Here is a 25,209-nt window from a genome sequence, read left to right on the forward strand (position 1 = left end):
ATAGAAAAACACACAGTGTTTACCTCAAACAGTACTGAAAAGCAGTCAAGGGTATTTTTCGGACGATACGCACTTCCCCAGCCTGTATGCAGTAGATGATCCACAATCCCGCTCGTGTGTGTGCTCCGCTCTTCTGAGCCCTCTAATTCCACAGAAGGAATATCTGCCTCCCGACACTAATTTTCCAGATAGGACAAGAATCTATATCTCAAGTATGGGGAAAAAATAAAAATTTAGTGCAACGCCTTTGGGACAGATTTCATGCCACGCTTGTTTATCCCATACTTACAGGAAACAAAAAAGTTTCAGAAGTATGAAATGGGAAAAACACATGTGGCACACCAAGCACTCTAGCACAACCCTAGGTTTCGCCCTTCCGGCTTCCTCTGTGGCATTTGAGGTGTGTACAATTACTGAGGTTAAATAAATAGCCGCCAACATTCAGCAGTATAAAAGCTACAATTCTTTAAAAACACAAATAAAATACATCCAATACTCGAAATATACAATAAAAATGCACATTTAGTGTGTGTGTGTGTGTGTGTGTGTGTGTGTGTGTGTGTGTGTGTGTGTGTGTGTGTGTGTGTGTGTGTGTGTGTGTGTGTGTGTGTGTGTGTGTGTGTGTGTGTGTGTGTGTGTATATATAATATTTGTTTGTGGTTTTATCTTTTCTGGTTTTTTTGTTTTTGTTTTTTTAAACTACCCATTATCTCAACACTCAATCGGACCTTTCACGATTGTTGCACTATGGATTTTGGTCCACATATATTTATAATCTTTATTATAAGCTACCACCTACCATAAACTACAGCCTCCACTTCATTTACAAATATTAATGAGATCCCTACTCCTGGGTGTTACGCTTTCCCAGTCCCTGGCTCATATCCCCTAGATTGTTTTATATCTCTAGATATTTTTCTTACCGCTTAGCTCCATCACCCAATCGGGACTGGGAGCGTCTTGACCAATCACAGCTGAGACTTTCTCAGCCAATCGCGAGACATGTATACAGTGACGTCACCCTTTCATTCATGAATAGGTGAATCTTACTGTGCTGCAAGGCGCTCCCCATGCACTCAACTATGTATATCGATCTGAAAAATTGTAAGTATACCCACAAGAATAAGGAGTAATAACACATTAATAGTATCATAACTTTTTGAGTGCTCCTAAGCCATAAATAGTGTGTCCGTATGCATCATGATCTTCCGATAGTTTAGATCCTTTCAACAGATGCTTTCGGCCTACAAATGTTTACATACTGTGTATGTAACAACTTTATTGGAGCGAAGAAACAACCAAGAGAAATGCATCAAATAGCCCTCACAAAAAAAAAATCTGAATGAAGTCCCACAGGGTGTAAGGTTTATATCCAATATATCTCCCTTTGGCTCAACTTTCTAATATAATTTTCTCCTCTCCGATAGTTTTCAATTGTGGATTATCTACTGCATACAGGCTGGCGAAGCGTGTATCCTCCGAAAATACCTTGGATTGCCTTTCAGTACTGTTTGAGCAGTAAAATTTTGTGTTTTTCTATGTATTATATAGACTCCTCAATTATATCACTGCACGCCTGGTCCCTTAGGGCAGAAATAATCTCTTCTCCAGCACTATATATATATGGGGTGGCATACAGAGGAACAAGGAGGGTGGAACTGGGTTAGGAAAAAGGGAGGGGCCTGAACTGCCAGGAGGGATTTGATTGGTGATGTAATCCTGCAGTTCACAGGAAGTCCTCTACACAGGAGAAATGACCTGTCTACACACACAAGCATGGTCTATTCTGGCGGTCAGACTGAGATCACATGACACAGCTGCCCATAATGAAAGGGCTCAAAATGTATAGATGCAACTCCGCTGTGAAAAAAAATATTTATCACTTTTTACTGTCGGGCCAATGTTCACACTTTTGAGAAACACACAAACTTTTATTAAAAATAATTTAAAAAATCATAATCTATTCCCATACCATATATTTTCTGAAGGTAGATACTTGACACGTAATAAAAATTCCACGCAGCACTCTTCAATCATGGATGCTTTCATGTAATTTTGTATTGAAGCATAACATTGTGTAAACAGATGAATAAACAGTCAGGTTTGTGGCTAAAAGTCTGACTCAAGCAGAGCCTGAGACACACACCCCTCCCTAAAATAAAAATTCAGGATGTGCAGGGTTCATACAAGCCACTTATGTCAATGTCTCCATGCACACATCTTCAAAATCCCCAGTACTAAAGAGAGGCAAAAACCTCTGCCATCCAAATGGTAGTAAACATCCCGAAGTCGACAAACGTCCTGATTAGGCGCAGGGAGCGATTTAGATGTGCAACAGCTCCTCAACCCTGTGGTAGGGGGGGGGGGGGGACTCCGCACCTGTAACGTGACAGAACACATATCCTCTCAGATGGGTAAAAGGGTGAAAAAATGAAGAAAAGTTCCTGCATTTCCGATTAATAAGATAGTTCCTCCCCATATGTGGTCCCATAAAAGATCCGATCAGCCAACAAACGAGTGTTTGCTTGTTTGTCGACGCTGGCGAGTTATCCCACCATAACTTGTCTTGCGTTCATGCTGGCTCTCCATTCATTCTCTATGGGACTGCAAGAGATAGAGCATGGAGTGGTAGCGCACATGAGTGACTGGCGCTCCGTTCAATCAGAAGACTCGGCACCCCCATTCTCTTAATCGGTGGGAAACGCAATGATCAACCCTTATGACCTATCCTGTGGATAGGTGATAAGTTACTATGGTGGGAAAACCGGTTTAACAGGCTGTGATCTTTCTTTCTGCTCTCACTTGCAGCTCCACCTCCTACCCCTCTCTAAGGGTATGTTCACACAAATACGTCTGAAAATACGGAGCCGTTTTCAGGCGTAAACCGCTCATGATTTTCAGACGTTTTTGTAGCAACTCTCCTTTTTCGCGGCGTATTTTACTGATGTAATTGGAGCTGTTTTTCAATGGAGTCTATGAAAAACGTCCCAAGAAGTGTCCTGCACTTCTTTTTCGCGGGTGTCTTTTTACGCGCCGTATTTTGACAGCGACGCGTAAAAATACGCCTTGCGGGAACAGAACACCGTAAAACCCATTGAAAGCAATGGGCAGATGTTTGTAGGCGTAATGGAGAAGTTTTTTGAGGCGTAAAACGCCCGAATTACGTCTGAAAACAGTGCGTGTGAACATACCCTTACATTGACACAAGACCAGGAAGTAAAAGATTTCTTCCTGCTCCTGACTTCAAACAATTCTGCACACCAAATATTGCACCTGGACTATTGAGCCTGGTATAATTTGAAAGCTTAAAGATTCTGGGCTTTATTATGATGACCAGATCTAAGCTTTTTATATTCTAGCGTTTAGTCATCATGTTACATTTCCTTGTCCTTTGCAGTGAAAGGGTTAAAGGTGGATTTAATGATCCAGGAATAAGATACACACTTCCCACATGTTATGTACTTAAAGGCTATGCATACTTTTGGAAGCGCTTTTTTTTAATTTATTTATTTATTTTTTCAATTTATGATTCTTAAATCAATGTTTTTTTGATGTAATTCTGAACATTTTTTAATCGATCCTCTAGAAGCTGTGTCGTTCGCTATGAGCCAACTCTGTTAGTTCAGCTGAACTGACGGCTCGGTTGAGAGCAGGTCCCACTTGTGTCTAACACATTGGACCACCATAATATCGATCATATCTAGTAACATAATTTATGGCTGACTGCTGCTGTGTCCTGTTTGTGTCCGGGGGTAATGAATGGGTTTTTTTTTTCGTTTTTTTTATCCCCCTACAATGAGTGTATTCAGACATTGAGGTGTGGTTAAAAGCGCATGTGTTTTTACCACGACTTGATGTGAAAAAAACAACCGCATTGGAAAACTCAGCAAATTGCATTAGAAACGCATGCGTTTTTTTCAATTAAATTTTAACCGCACCTAAAGTGATGGCATAGCCCTAGGATATCCCTGCACAGTGGTGCTTCTGGCCATCCGACTGTGCCGCGAACTTCAGAAATGCTGTGGTTCGCTGCCCAGCAGGTGACCGGGCAGCGCTGTGCAGTAAAAAAAAAACGTATAGGGCCTACAGCTTTGAGGCCCCTTCATTCTCAATATCTCGGGGAGTCCCAGTGGGCAGACTCCCACTGATCATAAAGTGGTGGCATATCCTAGCGATTTTGCCATCACTTAAGATGGGAATACCCCTTTTTAAGCTAGCCATTGACATGCCCATTAAGGTCAACTCAAGAGGCATGTTATTTCTGTGTTGAGGACATGAGTGGTTGCTAAATACCTCTGACGCTGATTATCTTAAATGTGTATGACTTTTAGGAAACAAGAGTGTGGGTTTGACTGTAGTGAACCCCCTCCCCCAACTCCCCCATTAGCATTCACTCTCCGCATGATATCCCTACTCTATGATGTATCTTCAGACTCTGCACTTGCATTCAGTCGATGACCCTCATCCAACTTCTTATTTCCAGTCTTGGATACTAAGTGTCAGATCAATTTCCTTGTGACTAGAATTGACCGCTTACCTGGTATTTCGGGTTAGAAGACCATTTGTAATTTGCAATGAGAATTCATATATTTTGACGTGAATGCTGAAGCCATTTCAATAGATATCTGGTTGTTCTCAGCTGGTCTATAAGCTTATAACCCTGATCGTAATACCGTCTCCTTCTCTTACACAGAAACCTGCTAACATTTTAGTCATGGGTGAAGGTCCGGAACGAGGACGAGTAAAAATAGGTTTGTACGAAAATAAGAAATCACGTCTTTCTTCATATCTCTATGTAAACGTTATGCTAAGCCAAACTGCTGGGCCAATGGGACTTCTTGTAGAAAATGGATTTTCCTATGTTCTCTGGCATATCCAGTTATCCGATTTACAGATCTGTTACACACTGATAGCAAACCACGGGCCTCTGCTATTAATAACTGGAATACCAACGTGCATGAATGCCATGATACATAACTTTTATAAAGGGCACGGCCTATATTTTTATCGCGATTTCTCATGGGCATTATAGACTATCTGCCTTCATTACTTGCCCCTTATATCTCTTAGGTTATAAACGTTATCTGGAATGGCGCATGGTGTACAGGAGTGCTGGACTTTAGTGTACGTTCACCTCTACACAAACGTATTCCTTGAAAGAAAATCTCTGACGGTGCAATGAAATCTCCCCCCCCCCCCCCCCCCCCAGACAAATCCAAATGGTTTATTTCAATATTTGAACACTGCTCTGGCTCCCATATAACTTGCAGGAATCGCACAGTATTGCTGGGTTAGCGTCATTTGTCATCTACTTGCACCGATGTCTTGAGCTGGCCACACACAATAGATGAATGTCGGTCGAATACGCCGAATCTCAGTGGTGCCGACCAACTATCTAATATGTATGGAGGCCTCCTGACTCCTCCGACGGAAGATGTTGGGAGAGCGCGTAGCAGGCTGTTGAGTTTCAACATACCCAATTCCTTTTTGTTCTCCGGGTAAATAAGCCGCCGCCAGAGCCGTCTGGCATCGACTTACTTCCCGCTTGCTATTCAGAATACATGCAGACTTCGTCGAATCGAGCGAAGGATTAGGGGGAATGACTGTCGGCCGACAATTATCTAATGTGTGTGGCCAACCTTACAGTACTCTACGGGGGATGTCTGCAGGATCTCTGACAAAAGCAGATCACACAGAATGATGGAGATCCGCCGTTGTCAACCAATACATAAATGAACTGTTGCTATGCAACAGCCGAGGGAAATTGAGGTGGCTGTACCATAAAGTGAGGACTTCTGATAACCATTCTGCTTAACTGTACATTTTTCTTTTCCAGCGGACATGGGATTCGCCCGATTATTTAATTCACCTTTAAAGCCTTTAGCTGATTTAGATCCCGTAGTTGTTACATTCTGGTATCGAGCTCCAGAGCTACTCCTCGGGGCCAGACATTATACCAAAGCTATTGGTGAGTAGAGACGATGGATGTGATCTAATACATGGCATCCACTGTATCAATCAATGTACAGTGTTTGTAATTCAGCAGTTTTCTATCCCTTTTTCACTTTTTACACTTTTAATATTGACAGCGTATGGTTTAATTTTTATTTTTTTTGCGGTCTTGAGGCTGTCTTTTGTATTTCATTCTGCCCTAATATTTATACACTAGGGGGTAAAATTTAATTAACCTTACGGACTCCAAAAATGTGAAGTCATGGCAAATACTGCATGGTCTGTCAGTGCTTATAATGTGGTTCTGACTCCAAGGAAGCGTTGGAATTAGATACAGTACCACACGATGACCTGATAGCCTTAAGGCCCTATTTACACGGGTCAATGATCTGGGGAACATGATGCAAAGGCGTCCCCATAGTAAACGATCGCTGCTCCGTTTAAAAGGAGCAAATAAGCGCTGATCGACAAGCTGTATTATCAACCAGCACTCGTTTTAAAGGTGATCAACACGGGCGACATCTGCCATCAACCAATTCTATGCACACTGCATAACCACGTTCACAGACACACTTTAGTGACCTGGTCCCATAGGTGACCGTATGGTGCACCCGTGTAAAACTGGCGGTGTGCTATGGGCGCTGTAATACAGATCTATACGACACTGAAGGTTTTGCCGCTGTGTATTCCAGGCTGATACAGATCCCTACTGATATTGTAATAAACCCTCGAGACAGGAGAGAGTTGTGTTTTGAACGCGTTCTCTCCTAAAGACGACCCCTCTCCATATGTCCTTTAGGGCAATTTGGATGTCCTAGAGGTGTGTTTGGGCTCCCCCTCTATTAGTCAGTGGAGTACCGCTAACAAAGAGTGTCTCCTACTCTTGTGAACCCAGCCGTCTATATATTACATGGCCGGCCGATCATTTTAGCGGCAAGCATATCATACTACATGTATGGTGGGTCACCGCTTCCCACAGCGATCACCTGATCTCCAGGCTGTCTTAAATTTAGTATGGGCTGTTCATGATGAGACAACCCCTTTAACTCAGAATTCTGTAGACTGACTTTATTTTAGCCATCCTGCCGCTGTGAGAAGTGAAAGGCCTGCACAGGTTTCACTGAGGACAAACTGATCCTGAAAATGGTGAGGCAGGTTTACTAATGCAATGATGCCAATTTTCATATGGAGAACTACATAAAGAAAAATTGGTTTCAATCATGAATGGAGCTAAAGAAGGCAGTGTGGTTTGCAAGTCACCCTCCATATCAAGGTTTTCTGTCACTTTCCTGTTCACCATATTCCTCAATAGACGTGTACATTGTGATAGGTTTTCAAATCTGTGCCTGACTTTATTTATCAAGGCTCATTGACGCTGATTTATGTTACACAGGCCTATTCATAGGATCAGCGGGCGTCCCAGTGATCAGACACTATTGACCATAATGATGTGGCACTATTTGGACAGTGTCGGGCTGCGTAGGGGCACACCCCATAAACAAGGGGAATGTTGTCAATGGGGCTTGACATTTGTCAATGTATTCGTACATTTTCAGGAGGAACTACACAATGGAGGAGATGCTCCAGAGTTGCTGTTTTTTATGGAGAATGCAAGTATTTACGATAACGGATATGTCAGGGGAGCTGACCGGTCCTCTTTAAAGAAGTTTTGTGTAACTGTTGCATTGAGTTTAAGTATAAAATTCTGCTTTTTCTTTTGTTTTTTGTTTTTTTCAGATATATGGGCTATAGGATGTATATTTGCAGAACTTCTAACGTCTGAACCAATTTTTCACTGTCGGCAAGAAGACATAAAGACTAGTAATCCTTACCACCACGACCAGCTAGATAGAATATTTAATGTCATGGGATTTCCTGCAGGTAGGTTATCTGCCGGGACGTGATTTGTGTGAGGTCACGGCTGGGTGCACACAAAATAGTTAAACAGAATTTTTTTACATAGAAGGTGGTTTTACATGGTCCGATTTTCTTCATGGTATGCGAGCGCAGCTCCACACTTCTGCATGTTGACCGCAACTCGTTCTCTCTATTTGAACAGAGCAATGATCATTTAGTATGGGGATGGATGATTAATACGATTAATCGTCCCCGTAAATTTGCTTCTTGTACACCGCAGATACCCTATTTAAACAAGGAGATGTGCTGCCAAAAAGCGACCTGTTTTTTGAGTCACACAAAAATCTGATCAGCCGACAAACGAGCGTTTGCTTTTTTTGTTGGCTGATCGCAGCCATGTTTACACTGGGCAATGATCAGAAATGATCGTTTACCCCAACATTGGCCCGTGGAAAGGATGACATTATCTTATGGTCAGGTTGAATTGTTATAAATTATATCAAAAGAAATTGTCACAAAATAGGTGATACTGATATAATAATAAATTTTTATTTTTTAAATGACCGCTCCTTTTGAAGTCTCTCTGTTCTGGCCTCTGGGGGTGGTCCAGAGCGGGATATGGCAGAGCTTACCATCCTGTGACCACTTCTTAAGACCTGTCTGATGACGGAAGGTTCACTTTAAGGTCTGGGTGAACAACCATGGATATCCGCACAGGATACGAGAGTAGGGACCGTGCGCTCTTATGGGAGATGAACTGTGGGGCTGTATAAACTCTGTTTTAGGTAACGTAAAGGAGCAATCCAGGTAAAATTGTTACGGATATTTGTAGTGCAGGTCACTTTTCTTGGTTGTCTTTGGATCCCTGTGTCTTGCACTGCTACCTCGGGTCCTGTATTAGGCATAACCGAGTGCATTCATTTTTTTCGGATTCCTCCTTTTTAAAGGTGTAATCCCACTAGAGACATTTCTGGCACATTCACAGGATTTGTACCCCAGAGAGAAGGAGACTAGGTGAAGCGCTAGTTGCGGGTGCGTGTAAATGTCTGTATTGTAGTTTATGGGAAATGTAAATCGCTCAGTTATTTAGGTCAATCCTACAAACTACAATTGATAGCTGCGTGCATGTGCCGCCACCCTGTCTCATTTTCTGCGGAGTGCCAAACGAGTGCAGAGGAGTCCCACAAGTGAAACCCACAACTTTTAACTTTCATTTTCCATTACTGTCTCAGATGGGAATGCCCTTTTAAGTTTTATTGCGGTCCTTAGGAGTGGTACAATAAGAATATGTGGCCGGGGGGGCGTGTCCGGATGCCGAGGAGAGCGGTCACATAAGTCTGAGCTCCTCTCCTAGCCTCAGATAAAGCGGCTCATAACCACCCTTAAAGGTCGGATACCGACACAAAAATATACCTGGAGACTCCTGAAGTAGCCACAAAGCAGCAGGGATGGTGAGAGGAAGATCTAAACCGGCTGCCCCGGTTAAACTCACGTCCTTCTATCCCCCGGCGGGAAACTCACAAAATGGCGCCGGCCACACTCTGCAGGAAAACGCTCCGGTCCTAGGAGCTCCTATCCTCTCCCAGGCAGCACATTGCACAGCAGGCAGTCCAAGTGTGGAAGGAACTTCAAGCACAGCAGACAAGCTGTATGCACTGGATTTCAGGTCAGTCTCTCTCCCTCCTAGTCTGCCCAATCTGGGGAAATCTAGGGAAAGCAGCCCATCTGAGGAATCAGCCATCACCTTATCTAATATGAGGAGTCTATTGTCAGAATTAAGGACATCCATGCAAAACGATTTCCAAACTGCCTTTACCACACTGTCTAAGGACATTAGAGATATTGGTGATCGCACAGCTCATCTTGAAACAAAAATGGATGAATTTTCCTCTGCTTTTAATACTTTAGTGGACGCTCAAAATGAGACAGATGAAGACATGCTAGCAGTAAAATTAAAATTGGCTGACTTGGAAGACCGCTCCAGAAGGAACAACATTCGTTTCCGCGGTATACCGGAATCCATCATGCCAGCGCAGCTCAGAGAGTTCCTGATTGATTATTTTTCTGCTTTAATCACAGAGGCGGATCAAAGAGATTTGATGATTGATAGAGTACACAGATTGCCAAAACCCAAACATCTACCTCAAACAACGCCGAGAGATGTTCTGGCAAGAATCCATTTTTATCAAACAAAAGAGGCCATCTTGAAGTCGGCGTTTAAAAATAACGACATCCCTGAGCGGTTTGTGGGCATCTCGTTGTACGCAGATTTATCACCAACCACGATGAATCGCAGAAGAGAATTTGCGCCTTTCACAAAGCATCTACGTGACCAAGAAATTCCCTATAAATGGGGTTACCCGGTCAAGCTCCTCATCACGAAAAATGGAGCCACCCATGTCCTTCACACACCCAAAGAAGCAGCGTCTCTTCTAGCAAAATGGTTTCCCGACTTTCAGCCTCGAGATCATCAAATGATGGTGAAAAAGAAACCACCGGTATTATCCCAGGAATGGACACAGGTTGGATCTCCTAAGAATCCCTGAATTCAATCTGATTGAATATAGAGGAGAATGACCCAGCAAGAATTTTGGACTCCCTGTTGAATCCAGAATAAGGAACTCACGGTGTTGTCTGATATCCTTTTTTTTTTTTCTTTTTGATAATCTTATTGCTGCAGGTTGTACTGTGCCTTTAAATAACCATGTGGGCTAGGAAGGCACTTATGTTACACGTGTTGTGTCTCTTCCCCCCCCCCCCCCATGAGGCCAACTTCCTTTACAAGGAGTTGGCTAGATATATTTGAACATATTTTCATATGTGTTCTCAGGTTTTTATGTTACAAGGTATCACTACTGATTGATAAGAAAAATACGTTATGTACATATAGTCTTTCTTGTCGGGGAATAACGGAGATGAGTGGTCCTCACTCACATAATATTACTCACGTAGGGGAGATATTTAGAGTTCAGGTATGCTACAAGAGTACACAGTATCGATCTTTCTTAGGATATAATGGTCTTTAAAATATCATCTTTGAATGTGAAGGGCCTTAATAGTCCATTCAAACGCTCTCTCATGTGGAAAGAGTGTAAAATGCTGAAATGTGTTATGTGCACAAGAGACACACCTCTTGGAGAAAGACATCCACAGGCTTAAAAATGCACAGTTCCCCCATATTTTTTGTACCCCAAACTCAGGCAAGAAAAAGGGGACGTTGATTGCTATCAAAAATTCTGTGGCCTTTCAACTTATACAAGTAACTTATGATAAATGTGATAGGTTTGTAATCATACAGTGCCTCATTAACAATGAGAAATACACCTTGGTCTCATTATACGCTCCTAATAAGCATCAAGGCAGATTTCTCAAACGTCTACTTAAACGAATTGAGAATAATAAATTTGGTTCCCTAATACTATGTGGGGACTTCAATAAAGTACTGATTCCTCAATTAGACAAGAGTAGGAGCAAACCAAAAGAAAAAAACACAGACATATATAATATTTTATTCAGGGGAAATCTCTGACACATGGAGAACTTGTAATGCCTCAGAAAGAGATTATACTTTTTTCTCTCACCCCCACAAATGCTATTCTAGAATTGACTTTATTATTGCTGACCAATGGTTACTCCAGCGTGTGATCAACCCTAGCATCGGGACAATCACTTGGTCGGACCACGCCCCGGTCTCTATCTCTATTAATGAGCAATATAATCGAGTTCCCACCTCCCCCTGGCGCATAAACAACTCCTTACTAAACAAAGAGGAATACAATGCACAGATACACAAAGCGTTGACTGACTTTTTCAAAACTAATAAACCGGATGACACGTCCACCTTTAACAACTGGTGTGCACACAAAGCAGTAATCAGAGGTCACCTTATCAAAATTGCGGCAACAGCAAAGAAAATAAGATTAGCTAAAACAGAAGAATTGTTGCTTAAAATTAAGAAATTAGAGGATCTTAATAAAAAGAGAACCACGAGAGGTCTAACAATCGAATTAAAACAATTAAGAACACAACTTCACCAATTGTTATACCACAAGTGTGAATACGCCCTGAGAAGGAGCAGAATGATCTATTACTGGCAGGGTAATAAGGCTGGGAAGATGTTAGCTAATAAATTTAAAAACAAAACTTTGAAGGCTAAAATACCCTATATTTTTAAACCATCTGGGGATAAAATCTTAAACCCACAGGGGATAGCTGAAGCCTTTGCTGAATATTATGGTCATTTATACAATTTAAACAAAGATCCTCTCACCAAACAACCTACGCAGCAACTTATAGATGGCTTTCTAGATTCGGTCAATTTACCGTCGATCCCGAGTGATCAAATGACACTCCTTAATGCACAATTCACATTATCAGAGGTACAAAATGTCATTAAACAACTCAAGATTAATAAATCTCCCGGACCAGACGGTCTAACAAACGAATATTATAAACAGTTCTCTCAGATTATAGCCCCTCACCTAGTATCAATGTTCAATCAGGCCACTATTTCAGGTCGTTTTCCTAAAGAAATGCTACAAGCACTAATAATTACCCTCCCGAAACCAGGTAAATCTCCTGACAGACCCGAAAATTTTAGACCAATTTCTTTGCTAAATTGCGATTTGAAAATATATTCAAAAGTGTTGGCCAACAGGCTGGTCGATATCCTTCCTTCTCTAATCAATATTGATCAAGTAGGATTTATTAAAAATAGACAAACGGTAGATGGAACTAGAAGACTAATCAACATCCTTCACTATGCAGAAACGCATAACACCCCTTCTCTGCTCCTATCATTAGATGCAGAGAAGGCCTTTGATAGGATCCATTGGGGTTATCTAGAGTCGGTTCTGGATAAAATAGGAATAGTGGGCCCGTTTGGGAAAGCCATTTTAGCTCTATACTCCGGTCCTTCCGCCTCCGTATACTCAGCCGGATTTTTATCCTCACGCTTTGACATTACAAATGGAACTAGACAGGGATGTCCCATGTCCCCTTTAATTTTTGCGCTTTTAATGGAACCTCTGGCTGAGAAAATAAGGTCTTCTAGTTCAATTTCTGGAATCACAATAGGGAAAAAGGAACACCGTATAGGTCTGTTCGCGGATGATGTAATAATAATATGCTCTTCCCCAACCACATCCCTTCCAGAAATAAGTAAAGTTTTATCAGAATTTAGTAATGCGTCTTACTACAAAATAAACACTTCTAAGTCACAAATTCTGAATATGGGGCTTTCCCAGAAAATGGTAGCACAACTTAAAGCATCATTCCCCTTCAAATGGGTGGAAGACGCCCTGCCTTATCTAGGGGTTAATCTAACATTTCCAGTCTCAAAATTGTTTGACCAAAATTATATTCCTCTCCACAAGAAAATCATTGAGGACCTACATAACTATAAACACCACGGTGTTTCTTGGTTAGGTAGAATAGCTGCCATCAAAATGTTAACTCTTCCTAAGATTCTATACACTTTTAGGAATGTTCCCATATTTGTGACAAACGCTTTCATAAATAAACTGCAATCCATCTTAATGAGATTCGTATGGGGGAAAACCAAATCAAGAGTTAAAGCAGATATTCTTTACAGACCCATGCGTGAGGGGGGATTGGGATGCCCCACTCTATTACAATACTATAGAGCCGCTATACTCGACCAATTAAAATCGTTATGGTCACAGGATGCTTCTAAACATTGGGTTTCCATTGAATCATCTGTATTGGGAAGGCACTCATTAGCAATATCCCTATCTGCTTCCTCTTTATTTGGGAACCATATGAGGTCCACACATCCTACAATAAGGGCAATCACGGAGTTATGGCACCACCTAGTTATTAAACATAGCCTGTATTCTACGGATTATGAGAAATCTAGTATTGCACTACTGATGGCTCTCATTCCAGATCTTGACATCTCTACTTGGATGGCTAATGGATTACTCCACATGTCCGATTTATGGGAAAATGACATCCTGATACCCTTCCAAACTCTGGCCCAAATGTACAATATTCAGAAACCTGACTTTTATAAATATCTACAAATTAGGCATGCACTGACATCCATACCCAAACCTCTCCCAACATCAGAATCCAAATTAAGCAAATGGTTAGCAAATAACTCATCCTCCAGAGGTAATATCTCCCAATGTTATAAATTTTTACTAAACTCCCTCCCAAATGACTTGCATATATACAAACAAAAGTGGGAACATGATCTTGAGGTCACTATATCTGAAGATCAATGGAACTCGGCCTTCTATGCTGTCTCATCGATCTCCAGATGTACTAATCATATTGAAACAGCCAGAAAACTCTTGTATAGATGGTACCTCACCCCGGAGAAACTTCATAAATTTTACGAAGAATCAAAAGAGTGTTGGAGATGTAGTAATACAGGCACTATGTTGCACATCTGGTGGAAGTGTCCACATATCCTGGAAGTGTGGAGAAAAATGGGTCGTTTTCTGTCAAATATATGTGGTTATCCAATTATCCTAGATGCCCCATTATGCTTGTTGGCAATTGGTGCCGACAAGTATGATCGCACTCACAGAGCAGTTATCCTACACACTATTATAGTGACTAGATTCAAAATAGCAAAATACTGGAAAACCAATAAAATCCCATCCTTGTCAGTAATTATTCAGGGAATAAACAACAACTGCTGGTTTGAATCTATGATCGCCTCTTCCTTAAATAAAAAAAGCTCATTTGACAACATGTGGGATGTTTGGACCTCCAGCCAGTATTGTAATGCGATACACTAGATTTATGGATATTCACACATACAAACCATATATTATTGTGCAAAAATACCATTGAGACTCCCTGATGTATTCCCTTACATATTGTTTTATTGTTCATAATGATTTATTGTACACAAAGCTATGATATTGTACTGATACCTTTGTTAAGTTATGTAAATTTATTTCTATTTTTACTATGTTAAGTTTTGTAAGTAAGCTTAGTTCCTGCTTACTTGTATGTTCGATTTGAAAAACTCAATAAAAACAAATGTGATAAAAAAAAAAAAGAATATGTGGCCTCAGACCAGAAAAGGTTGTGCACCCCTGCTATAAAGCAATCCTCCTGTCGGAGGGTCACTTTTCGTAAGTCGTGGCTGATATTTAAATGCTACCAAAATGTTATAATTACTTGAGAATACCGATTTAAATGGGCACGAGAGGGAAGCAATACTTGGATTTGACCTCCAGAGACACTGCAGACGCCTAATGTTAGACATTCGCATGCACCTGTCCACCTGCGCCAGGGAAAAGAGGAGCGCCGGGTCAATAGAGACCTGTAGTTTACTAGGTAAGTATATACTGTACATGATCTTTCAATTTTTGTTGTTCTACTGAAATCAGCGTGACCGAACCATAAACCATGTTAACACTTCAAAGGGATAATTGTTGTAGTTCCATTGTGGACAAGTGGATTATTTATTTATTTTTTTCTGCAGAAAAAGACTGGGAAGACATCAAGAAAATGCCTGAACACACTACACTTATGAAGGATTTTCGCAGAAATACGTAAGTCAGTGGATGGTACTTTTCTGTCATTCCTTCTACTGTACATTACAAATCTAGTGCATGCTTGTAATACATTGGCCTAATCCGTATTCTCTGAAAGGTATCCTTGGCTCCATGTTAGGCTATGTTCATACGGAGTATTTTGCCGAGTTTTTTGACGCGGAAACTGCGTTGCAAAACTCGGCAAAAACGGCCCGAAAACGTCTCCCATTGATTTCAATGGGAGGCGTCGGTGTCTTTTTCCCGCGAGCAGTAAAACTGCCTCGCGGTAAAAAGAAGCGACATGCCCTATCTTCGGGTGTTTACGCCTCTGACCTCCCATTGACTTCAATGGGAGGCAGAGAAAGCGTATTTCACTGTGTTTTATGCCTGCGGCGCTCAATGAAAAACGGAGCGAAAATCGGCGTGCAGGGAGAGGAAAATCTGCCTCAAAGTTCCAAACTGAATTTTGAGGCAGATATTCCTCCTGCAAAATACTCTGTGTGAACATAGCCTTAAGTTTCAAACCTCATATTGTGGTTAAAGGGGTATTCCCCTCATAGAAAGTGCCGGCATATTGTTAGTATATACCATCAGTTTCTGATTGGTGAGATCTTTCTGTCCAGACCCCCACCAATAATGAGACTGAAGGGGCAGCAGCGCTGTTTAACGCTGCGGCGGCCCCTTGACTGTTTTTATCTGCAGCCATGCAGGGAACCACAGCACCGCTCTATTTATATGAATAGGTTCATGCCGTGATTGCCTGCACATCTGGTGGCCAGGAGCGCCTCTGTGCAGGGAAACTTTTAAAGGAGACACAGCATTATAGCAGTCTCCGGATAGGTGTGGGTCCCCGCTGTTGGCCCCCCGCTATTTAGAAAGCAATGGCATATCCTAGCGATACGCCATCACAATGTCATGGGAATAACCCTTTAAGGGAGTTTGTAATAGACGGACACCTGTTACCTCTAGTAACTGGATTGTGAGTTCCTTCATGTAGACGAGCCCATCCTTGCCCTTGTACTCACAGGCAGCATTATATGTATCCACCACCAGTTCAGATGTTTTTTTGACAGGAGCAGCAGTGGCAATCCCTTACATCAGACAATTCATGACTTTGGAGATAAGCAGCACACGTTGCTGATAAATATTGATCTCTATGACCTCCTGCACAACGCAGAGACGTATGGTGGCACACTGCGCCCCCTGTGTCCCATTATTACGGAGCTTTAGGTACTGTTTGCTGTCGGATGACGCCCTTTTCATTGTTGTATGTCAGAACATGCTGCCATTTTTTTTTGCTCCTCTATGGGTTCTAATTTACAGCTCCATATAATATAGGTCCGTAATATGACGTGTGCGTGAGGCCTTATAGGGATTTGGGGGGAAGGGAGTAGAAAAGCTCGGCCATTCCTCTGCCGGTTGTACAACACTCCACCTAGTTTTCACAGGGGAATAAATAGCCACACAAAGATATCTAATCTCCAATCTGAAAATGGCATTTGGTGTTTCTGCAGGGATTTCCCCATTGTAGATTCTCACATTATTTATACACTCGTTATGTTTTTTAGTTATACCAACTGCAGCCTTATTAAATATATGGAGAAGCATAAAGTAAAACCCGACAGCAAAACATTCCACTTGGTAAGTGTTGCTTTTATAAGTTCCCATTTAACCCCTTAATGACCGGACCATTTTGCACGTTAATGACCAAGGATTATTTTTTGTTTTTTCACGGTCGCATTCCAAGAGTCGTAACTTTTTTTTTATTCCGTCGACATAGCCGTATAAGGGCTTGTTTTTTGCGGGACGAGTTGTATTTTGTAATTGCACCATTTTTAGATGCTTACAATATATTGATTAACTTTTATTAACTTTATTTTAGGAGAGAATTGAAAATAAGCAGCTATTCCAGCATGAATTTTCACGTTATAAATTTACGCTGTTTACTATGCAGCGTAAATAACATGTTAACTTTATTCTATGGGTCGGCACGATTACGGGGATACCAAATATGTAAAGGATTTCTATGTTTTCCTACGTTTCCACAATAAAAAACCTTTTAGAAAAAAATTACTTGCATCGCCGCATTCCAAGAGCCGTAACGTTTTTATTTTTCCGTCGATGTGGTCGTATGTTGGCTTGATTTTTGCGGGACAATGTGTAGTTTTCATTAGTACTATTTTGGGGTACATAGGTAACTTTTATTTTATTTTTTATGGGGGGAATGGGAGAAAAGAGAATTTTGCCGTTGTTTTTTGCGTTTTCTTTGGACGCCGTTCATCCGGCGGTTTAATTAATGTGTTCGCGGGGATACCATATATGTGTATGTGTGATTTTGTTTTGACAGTTTTACTAAATAAAACCACTTTTTGGGCCAAAAAAGTAGTTTTATTTGACTTTGACTGTCATTTTTTATTTTTTTTTCACAAACTTTATTTAACTGATTGTCATTTTTTTTTAAAGTCCCATCAGGACACTTCACTATGCGATCTGTTGATCGCATATATAATGCTTTGGTATACTTCGTATACCGAAGCATTATTGCCTGTCAGTGTAAAACTGACAGGCAACCTATTAGGTCATGCCTCCGTCATCGCCTAACAGGCAGATGCTGAAGACAGACCTGGGGGTCTTTGTTAGACCCCCGGCTGTCATGGAAACCCGACGGCGACCCGCGATTTGTTTGCGGGGGCGCCGATCGGGTGACAGAGGGAGCTCCCTCCCTCTGTCAAACACATTAAATGCCGCTGTCACTATTGACAGCGGCATTTAATGGGTTAAACTGCCGGAATCGGAGCGCGCTTCGATTCCGGCAGTTGCAGCAGGAGCCAGGCTGTGTATAACAGCCGTGCTCCTGCCGCTAATCGCGTGGGTACAGTGACGGTACCCGCGCGATCACAGGACGGATATAGCCGTCCTCCTGCGCGAACTAGCGTTAAGGAGTTAAAGAGGTTGTCTGCTTTAGATAACTTTTTTCATACGCTCTACCCCAGCCATAGTTTAGCGCTGCCAAGTGGCTCTCCCTCTGGGGATCGAGGCTTCTCTGTGCATTACGTCTCTCAGTTCAGCCGGCAGCTCCCCCAGTGATCAATAGTTAATTGTCGGCAGTCCAAACAGTAGGACCCGCTTTGATCATCCAGACTTTTTACTTGTATGGATTATAGGGTGTGTCCCTGCACACTGTCATTGTCCGCACTGATTGGAACGCCTCGTTCTCAATCTATTAATACATTTCCAGGAGGAATAACAGAGGAACGGCACAATGCAGAGTGCTAAGAAAAGATGCTCCAGAATTTTTTTTATGGGGAATACAATTATTTACTAAAACAGACATGTCAGGAGAGCTGATAGGTCCTCTTTGAAGCTGGATATATATGTGGCGATAGTGGTGAGATAGGGATCCACAACATACCATGTCTAAATCAAACTGCAATGTGTATATTTTTTGTTCTCACAGAAGCAGTTCTGGGAACCTTTCCTAGAAAACTGCTTTGTGGTCCTGTGATCATATTATATATTTTATCCCCCCCCCCCCCCTTGACATCAGCAGGGGGAATAGGGCACCTAAACGGTCACAAAAATATCAGGGTGAGGGTGTACACAACAGATTTTATTGAAGACTTTTTTTTTTTTTTTTTTCTCCCCTCCCACAAAGCTTCAAAAACTGCTGACAATGGACCCGATAAAGAGAATTTCCTCTGAGCAAGCTATGCAGGATCCATATTTTCTAGAAGACCCACTTCCCACATCAGAGTAAGTAACTCTCATATAATGCATGTATCTCCCTGTCCTGGACCATATCAGTACACATGTACACAGAGTCTGCTGAACACGTAATCATATCCACCTTTAAAGGGGCTGTCCAGGATTGCAGAAACATGGCTGCTTTATTCTAAAAACAGTACCACACCAGTCCAAAGGTTGTGTGTGGTACTGCAGTTCAGCCTAATTAATTTAATTTGAGTCAAGCTGTAATACATAACCCATGGACAGGTGTGGCGCTGTTTCTGGAAGAAAGCAGACTGGTTTTTCTAATCCTGGACAACCTCTTTAATCTGCTCTCCAGAGGTATAATCCCCTCGCTAAAATACAAGAAGGAGGGATTAAAACAGTTTCTTCTAATGTTTCTAGATTAGTGCTCATTTATCCATTGTCCCCGAGACCTGTTGCTGACTTATTATTCAGACTTTGATTTACGAATCAAGATTTTTATTTCTCAAATATAGACTAAGAAACCAGGGGAGGGAGGATGAGGTCACCAGATATTTGCTTGACTGATGCAGTATTTCTTTAAAGGGGTTCTTCGGACATTGTTTATTGATGGATTATCCCTAGGATAGGTCATCAATATTAGATCGGTGGGGGTCCAACTCCCAGCACCTACGCCGATCAGCTGACTGAAGGGGCCACGGCGTTCATTGCTGCAGCCTCTTCAGTGTTTACCAGGCACAGCCGCTACGGATATGTACAGCATAGTGCCTGTAAACCATGAAAAGGCTGCGGTGACTAATTACACCACCCCATAAATCAGCTGATTGGCGAGAGTGCCGGGAGTCGGACTCGCACTGATCTGATATTGATGGCCTATCCTAAGGATAGGCCATCAATAAAAAGTGCCCGGAGAACCCCTTTAACTAAAGGGGGAGTCAGCTGTTATTTCCGGGGGAAGCTCTGGCCGGTCTTGTATGCAGCCACTGCCGGGGAAATAGTAGTAGTAGTATAACATGCCGGCTATTCAAATGAATGGCAATCCATATAATAAGTAGACGGCCAGAACCCCGACCTTTTTTTTTTTTTTTTTCTTTATTATAATTATTATTGTGTTTTTTAGACCTTTTGTAGTAACCATTTGGTTTTCTGCAGTGTGTTTGCAGGCTGCCAGATACCTTACCCCAAGAGGGAGTTCCTCACTGAAGAGGAGCCTGATGACAAGGGGGACAAGGTATGTGTCATAGGTCTGTTTTTGTGTATGCAGTCGTTATATATATATATATATATGTATGTATATATATATATATATATATACTTTGATGTCCTCAATAAAAGTATGGTTGATTAATCGGATTGTGTTTACAACTATGTTACCATGTAAGTGGTCTTCAGTTACTGCCCATTTATAATGGGGGGGGGGTAAATTTAATCAGGGCAAAATACCCTCTGAAAGGTTTTGTAATTGTAGGTAATGTTACTTGGACTGGGGAAATTTTGTGTTTTTAGCAGCTGTTTGTACAAAGGTCCTCTCTATAGAATATAGCCATTCAGTAGCCCCAGTATATGAGCTATTATGATGGTGCGGACATTTATGGTTCACACCATATTGCTCCTACCTGCATCAGATATTTAGTACATTTCACTCTGTTATGGTTATACGATGAATCCTTTTCATGCCAAGTGTCCAGAAATGGCGTTAACAGCTGTGTTCTAGTAGTACCCAGTGTTTCTAGCATTCAATAATAGCTTTTTGTTTTTTTATTTTTTTGCTTCCCTTTGTCCCCCTTGGTGCTGCTTCTAATCTGTGCTAGGGGATGGGCTCTCTGAGCAGAATTAGTCTCCTTCTACATCTGGCAGCTGATAATTCTTACTTTGCCTGTATATAGGTAACATGGGATCCAGAGTAGTGAAGGTATTACTGTGTGACATCCACAGTATGCACTCCCTTAGAAACCAATAAATATATAATTAAATAAAACAAAGACAAGAGTGGGCATGTGCAGGGTTCATATCTGCTGTCAGGATATAGATATTTACAGTCCTAAGAAGCGGAGTTATGCATGCTACTGCAGAGGCTCTGATCCTTCCCTGACCAGCAGGACAGAAGTTATTTCTATTGGCTACTCTGCAGTGAACTGAGAATCACTACGCAGAGACCTGGCTGCGGGGAGAGTGATGGAACATATGTGTCCACTCCTCTCATTAGGTGGCCATGCACATGGCTATACACTTTGAACACCAGGTGGTGTCATACTATGTAAGTAAATGTCATAAATTCACTGGATCGTTTTGTTTTTTTAACAGCATGTAAATGGCAAACATTGTTCATTTCTTTTCTTTTTTTTATGATCTATATAATGAATGATATTTAATGTACGGACAACTCCTTTCATAGGAATTTTTTGTTCATGTTCACCACTAAAATAATTCTGTGTCTTTAAATCACTGAAGAAAAATCAACAGCAGCAGCAAGGCAATAATCATACTAATGGCACTGGGCACCCAGGAAACCAAGATAACAGCCACGCACAAGGGCCACCGCTGAAGAAAGTGAGGGTTGTTCCCCCTACCACTACCTCAGGTGGGCTCATCATGACCTCAGACTATCAGGTAAAAACCATTTGGCTCTCCCTTACTGTGTCTTGCTCATCTGTGTATTATAACTGTCCATAGTAACGTAGAACACCATCTTTTTCCAATGGAAATACAATTATGGTCATTTAATCAGGATCTAATGGATTAAGGACCAGGTAGTGCACCCACTACAGAAGTACCAACTAGACTGATATGATCTTTCCACTTGATGCGCAATGTTTTGTTCCTTGTAGGCAGCCATTTCTTGCTAAAGAGAAGCTACCCATGTCAGTGATGCCATTTAAAGATATAAATGTCTAAAACACCCCCCCCCCCCCCCCCCCCATGATTCGCTGAGAACCGCTTGAAACCTTAACCTGCCAATTTTAGGTTTAGTGGTTGGTATGTAAAGTTGATTACTTTATCACGTCCTTTGGGCATCTTGCAGAGGCCCCCTCGATCGGGAAGCCTCTCTGAGCCAGAACAGAGAACAAACCATATGAATGGCTGCATGTAATACTACATTTCTCCTGTAGTGGCCACTGCAGTGGAAATTAGATGGCAGCAACTTCCATTTTCTAAATTTTCTTTTCTTCTGCTTTGTAGCGTTCCAATCCACATGCTGCCTATCCAAACCCTGGACCAAGCACATCACAACCTCAGAGCAGCATGGGATATTCGACTACCTCCCAGCAGCCTCCACAATACTCCCATCAGACTCACCGGTACTGAGCTGTACCCAGAGACCAGGAAACGTCGATGCACTGTCGCTTAGGCTACAGGACTGAGTTGTAGCCGCCTGGCTTTGGAGTGTACTGTACAACCACACCTTGAAAATGTCCAAAAGCCAAGTTACACAACATTTTACAGAATGTAGATCCCACATGGAGGTTTGACTCGAAAGCGAGTGAGTGCGCAAATCTTAGCACAGTCTATATTGTGAATTTGCTACTTCCATAGTATACTTGAAAATGGTTTAAATCGACCAATGCGTTTCTTTCAGTGATGCTAGAAGTTGAAACTGTGAAGTATGCTTGGAACAGTTTTTCGTTATCGTATGTGGTGACTTTTTACCGTAAGAATATTATCTGACCAATAACTTTTTTTTTTTTTTTTTTTTTTTCTTTTTAAATGATCTTAACCATCATCATCGCACAAGGCTGGAACAAATATCTCCAGATCATTTTGGTACTTTTTTTTTTTTTTTGTGATACAAATGAGTATTTATTTTTATTTTTTTTTAAATCCGCAATTTTGTTACATTTTAGCCCCATTATTAAACTTTTTTCATTTTCATTATGAGCCTCCCAAAGATTATTACCCAAATTTTGATTAACTTCTTAACCTGACTGGTATTAAAGCTGCTATATGAAAGTAAATGTCTGGAACTGATTTGAATCCGTTTGCTCCAGCAAACAAAAAAAAAAAAATAATAAAAAAGAAATTAAAAAAAAATGTATGGTCCTATTTTTTTCTGTTGCTGACTTGCTAACCAGTTTTTAAAAACCAAAAACATTGAGCATGAAAGTTGCTCGTCCTCGGACACTGCGTCTGGTCGGATCTTTCTCAGCTGGCTTGGTCTAGTGGATTTCAAATCCGTTCCTATTTGTTTTTATTTGGTCGACACCTTATTTTAGAATGGATATAGTTACAGCGGAGTACATGGGGTGGGAAAGCCTTCGAATTTATAAGGAATGCAGAAACTGTAACATACAATGTACTGTATCAAACTATTTGACAAGAATGACAAGTATTCTGATTTAAAAAAAAATTATTCAGCATTGTTAAAACAAGGTGTTAAGTAATAAATTTATTTTTCATAAAACAGAAAGTTAATTTGTGTGTGTTCACGCAGCAATACCGTTCCGTATCGTCAATGTACTCCACCTCGCTAAACTGATGATATACTCAGATCCCTCTCTGTTCCCTGCTGGAGCTCCTAGACTAATCCTATGTCCATTATCTTTTTATTGATGAGCACCTGATAGAAAAACCAAATATTTGTTGGATCTTCGACAAATCTATGGCCAAATTAAGAAAGTATTTTTTCCAGTTGCTTATATAGCGCCAACCTATTCCGCAACAGTGTACAGAGATTGTCACATTCACATCAGCCCCAGTCCTCTGTGGTGCTCACAATCTTATTTCTCAGACACATATACTAGGGCTGATTTAATTGGAAGGGGGATTGTGGAAGGAAACTAGATCCATGCAGATGTCATTGGTCTGATACAAACCCAGGACCTCAGCGCTAATTTATAGCGTTACATTTAATCTGACTGGTTTTATTGGTTTATTTTGAAGGACCCGAGAGTTGTCCGGTCATAATGCCGTAGTAGTAGGAAATTTGCTTGTCCGGAAAACACTGGCCAAGAAAAATAAGACACTGGATCTGCCTTTTTTGTTCCTCCAAAATCAGCCACATATGTCCATTAGCGGTGTCTGGTATTGCAGCTCATCCATATTGAAGTGAGTGGGGCTGGGCACAATACGAGACAACACATGGATACAAATGGCGCTGTTCCCAAAATAAATAAAAAAACTGCCTTTTTTTACATTCTGGACAACGCCCTAAAGGTTTTCACTACAGTGTTCCAAATTATTATGCACATTGGATTTAAGTGTCATAAACATTTAATTATTAGTTTTTCAATTAAAACTCATGGATGGTATTGTGTCTTAGGGATCTGTGGATCATTTTAATCAATCTCGGACACCTGTGATTAGTTTGCCAGGTGTGCCCAATCAAAGAAACGACTTAAGAAGGACGTTCCACATTATTAAGCAGGCCACAAGCAATATGGGAAAGAAAAAGGATCTCTCTGCTGCCGAAAAGCGTGAAATAGTGCAATACCTTGGACAAGGTATGAAAACATTGGATATTTCTAGAAAACTTAACCATGATCATCGTACTGTGAAAAGATTTGTGGCTGATTCAGAGCACAGACGGGTTCATTCAGATAAAGGCATAATGAGGAAGGTTTCTGCCAGACAAATTAATAGGATTAGGAGAGCAGCTGCTAAAATGCCATTGCAAAACAGCAAAGAGGTATTTGAAGCCGCTGGTGCCTCTGGAGTCCCGCAAACCTCAAGGTGTAGGATCCTCCAGAGGTTTGCAAGTGTGCATAAAGCTATTATTCGGCCACCCCTAAACAATACTCACAAGCAGAAACGGTTGCAGTGGGCTCACAAATACACGAAGACTAATTTACAAACCGTGGTGTTTACTGATGAGTGCCGTGCAACCCTGAATGGTCCAGATGGATGGAGTAGTGGATGGTTGGTGAATGGTCACCATGTCCCAACAAGGCTGCGACATCCGCAAGGAGTTGGTGGAGTCATGTTTTGGGCTGGAATCATGGGGAGACAGCTGGTAGGCCCCTTTAGGGTCCCTGACGGTGTGAAAATGACCTCTGAAAAGTACGTAGAGTTTATGACTGACCACTTTCTTCCGTGATACAAAAAGAAGAACCATGCTTTCCGTAGCAAAATTATCTTCATGCATGACAATGCACCATCTCATGCTGCAAAGAATACCTCTATGTCATTGGCTGCTATGGGTATAAAAGGAGAGAAACTCATGGTGTGGCCCCCATGT

At 41.4% G+C, this 25,209-nt stretch overlaps 1 protein-coding gene across 1 annotated transcript in view; it reads left to right on the forward strand.

The window, feature by feature from the left end:
- Window positions 1–22,746, forward strand: part of CDK8 (cyclin dependent kinase 8) — an 80,756-nt gene extending 58,010 nt beyond the window's left edge. The window contains exons 5-13 of the mRNA XM_075851662.1: window positions 4,694–4,751; window positions 5,837–5,968; window positions 7,690–7,833; window positions 15,275–15,344; window positions 16,895–16,967; window positions 18,982–19,079; window positions 20,190–20,268; window positions 21,489–21,647; window positions 22,218–22,746. Coding sequence (XP_075707777.1) covers window positions 4,694–4,751; window positions 5,837–5,968; window positions 7,690–7,833; window positions 15,275–15,344; window positions 16,895–16,967; window positions 18,982–19,079; window positions 20,190–20,268; window positions 21,489–21,647; window positions 22,218–22,343 — 939 coding nt within the window. The 3' untranslated portion in view covers window positions 22,344–22,746. The remainder of the gene's footprint in view (window positions 1–4,693; window positions 4,752–5,836; window positions 5,969–7,689; window positions 7,834–15,274; window positions 15,345–16,894; window positions 16,968–18,981; window positions 19,080–20,189; window positions 20,269–21,488; window positions 21,648–22,217) is intronic.
- Window positions 22,747–25,209: the final 2,463 nt, after the last annotated feature.

The sequence above is a fragment of the Rhinoderma darwinii genome, chromosome 2 (genome assembly GCF_050947455.1).
Source record: "Rhinoderma darwinii isolate aRhiDar2 chromosome 2, aRhiDar2.hap1, whole genome shotgun sequence".
Taxonomy (NCBI): domain Eukaryota; kingdom Metazoa; phylum Chordata; class Amphibia; order Anura; family Rhinodermatidae; genus Rhinoderma; species Rhinoderma darwinii.